This window comes from Anarrhichthys ocellatus, unplaced genomic scaffold (assembly GCF_004355925.1).
Source record: "Anarrhichthys ocellatus isolate YVR2014 unplaced genomic scaffold, GSC_Weel_1.0 scaffold5407, whole genome shotgun sequence".
NCBI lineage: Eukaryota > Metazoa > Chordata > Actinopteri > Perciformes > Anarhichadidae > Anarrhichthys > Anarrhichthys ocellatus.
In genome coordinates, this window is record NW_022285381.1 from 957 (window position 1) to 3,513 (window position 2,557).

At 38.7% G+C, this 2,557-nt stretch overlaps 1 protein-coding gene across 1 annotated transcript; it reads left to right on the top strand.

Moving 5' to 3' along the window:
- The first annotated feature begins 226 nt into the window (after positions 1–226).
- Positions 227–2,345, top strand: LOC116379866 (C-type lectin lectoxin-Phi1-like). Its single transcript, XM_031841834.1, has 4 exons — positions 227–278; positions 1,155–1,195; positions 1,388–1,762; positions 2,116–2,345. Exons 2-4 carry the CDS (start codon positions 1,162–1,164, stop codon positions 2,343–2,345), a joined length of 639 nt encoding a protein of 212 aa, XP_031697694.1. The 5' UTR covers positions 227–278; positions 1,155–1,161.
- The last annotated feature ends 212 nt before the right edge of the window (positions 2,346–2,557 follow it).

Sequence of the window (2,557 nt, forward strand, 5' to 3'; positions counted from 1 at the left end):
GTAGATTTCTTTGGAATGATGCCGTTCTTTCTGCATGTTGGACGGTCAACAGGGAAGTGTGTGTTCCTCTCTGTTTACCTGTTACATCATGTAAATGACTTGTCATCAATGGATCCTTTCTCCTCTCTAATGGACGTCTCCGACTTCTGTATTTCAATATTCAAATGTTGGCGTTCAGGCGGCTAAAAGAGAGCACCTGCCTGGTTGATGTGTGAGTCTTCATCAGTACGTGAGGAGAGACACCAGCGTGAAGCGTCTAAGAGGAAGACTCACAAGATGTAAGTTACGATTGTTTTCTGTCATTTTAATCTAGTGTTTATTGTGCAGAGGTGGACAGTGCAACATTGTCTTTCTTCAGTTCATACTTCACGTAATCTAACATCAAATCAGAATGAAACTTTGACTTTTTTATTTGACTTACAAAACAAATCTGCTTATTTCTTTATATTGTTGTATTAGTGAATACTAATTAGCAGCATATCTTACTCCTCCTATGACACTAAATATAACTTACAGTCGGGTTTGTTCACTCATAATACAGAAACTTGACCAGACTTTATGGTATGATTCATAACGACAGCACAACTGTAATTGCAACTTTGCAGTAAAATACGTAATTTTCTAGCTTTAACAAGTGGTGGACACAATAACATGAACACCTGAATATGAAATGCAATCAATTAGAATAAATGCTCACAGTGCAATGTATAGTGTTTCATGACATTGAGTCAGAAGTCCGTTGATTTGACTGATACGTTGTCGTGACCGACAGCATCTCACAAGGTGTTCCTCTTGTTGCTTGTATCACCTGTACATTGAAGAAAATGACAATAATTCTGATAATAGAAGCAAACACCAGAACATCACAAGCTCACACAGAAAGATTCATTTTAGTTTGTTGTATTATCTGTAAACTATTCAAATAAGTGACCTTGGATAATAAAAAGAAGAACATTATTGCATGCATATTGTTAGTTCTGTTTTGACTACAGTTTGCATATTTCCTTCCATTCCTCTTCCTTATCAGACTTAACTTTGTACACTGGAGGGAGTGGTCGTGTGTTTTATTATAACTGAACAAACAGATGGAGACAAGCTGTTAAAATCATTGTGTTTGGTTCACTGCACACTAAAATATCAGTTTCATCTAACAGAGCAAACATGCAGTGGAGTCTGTTTGTGCTCATTCTGATGGGTAAGTGGATCATCTGCTGCTGTTTTCATTTATTTTAGCTAGAATCACTTCAGCTAAAAACAATTGTACGTCTCACACTGCTTAAGTGCACTCAGAGCCCCATTTTAAATGAAGGGGCATGATGTCATTTTATAACATTCTTGCTATTCTCTCTCCTCCAGTACTGACCACATTTATTATCTCTGTTATCAGGTCAGTGTTCCTTCTGCCTGTGTCGCCTCTACGAGTACCACTTTGTTGAGCAGAACAAGAGCTGGGAGGAAGCCCAGACGCATTGCAGAGATGAGTTCACTGACCTGGCCAAAGTGTTTGATATGACAGATATGAAGAGACTCAGTGACTTAGCAAGGAATCAAGGTGGAGCCTGGATTGGACTGCGCAACCAAAGCAATGTCGACAGGAAGTGGCTCTGGTCTCTGCCAGGGGTGGAGTTCAATGCTAATGAGACAGAATGGGTTGGTGGTGAGCCGAATGATGTAAATCATCCTGAGAACTGTGTGATGATGAAGAATCACAAATGGATCGATGACCACTGTCATCGTAGATATCCATTTATCTGCTACGATGGTGAGAATATGTGGCTAACAATGTTATGTGTATAAAGAATATCAACCTGTCTAACAATAGTTTTCCATGTGGACATATACTTCATCTTTTTTTTGGAGGTATGGGGATAAAAAAAAAATCCACAAATGAATCCTTATCAGGGCTACTTTTATTTTTATTATGTTCTGCAAGAAATGATGTGATCCACCTTATTATCCCAAACACTTTCATCTAAATATCTGAACCTGCAGTGAAATCATGTTAATCTATCTCACATGTTTAATTCATATGTTTAAAGTGAGAATATAGGATTTTATGAGAGGAAATAACTAATGAAAATGTGTATTTCTTAAGTTTTTCTGTTCATTCCACAGAAAACAATCAAAACAAATACCATTTGATTAACGAATCGAAAACATGGCTAGAGGCTCAGAGCTACTGCAGAGAACGTCACACTGACCTGATCAGTGGACCCACACAGTTAAATGACGAAGAATTCAAGAAGATAGAGCTTTACAAATTTGTTTGGATCGGCCTGTTCAGAGACACCTGGAGGTGGTCAAATGGGAGTAGTTTCTCTTTCAGATCCTGGGATCCGGATTAATTTATTGATGAGGGCGACAAGAAATGTGCTATGACTGTGTCAAATGGAAAATGGAGCTCCGATGACTGCAGTAACACAAAACCCTTCTTCTGCTATGATGGTGAGTACTTATTTGCTACATGTACACGAGCTCCATCTGCTTTTTCATGTCACGCAACCAGTTGAATCAGAGCCAGTGTCTGGAGAGAGAGAGAGAGAGAGAGAGAGAGAGA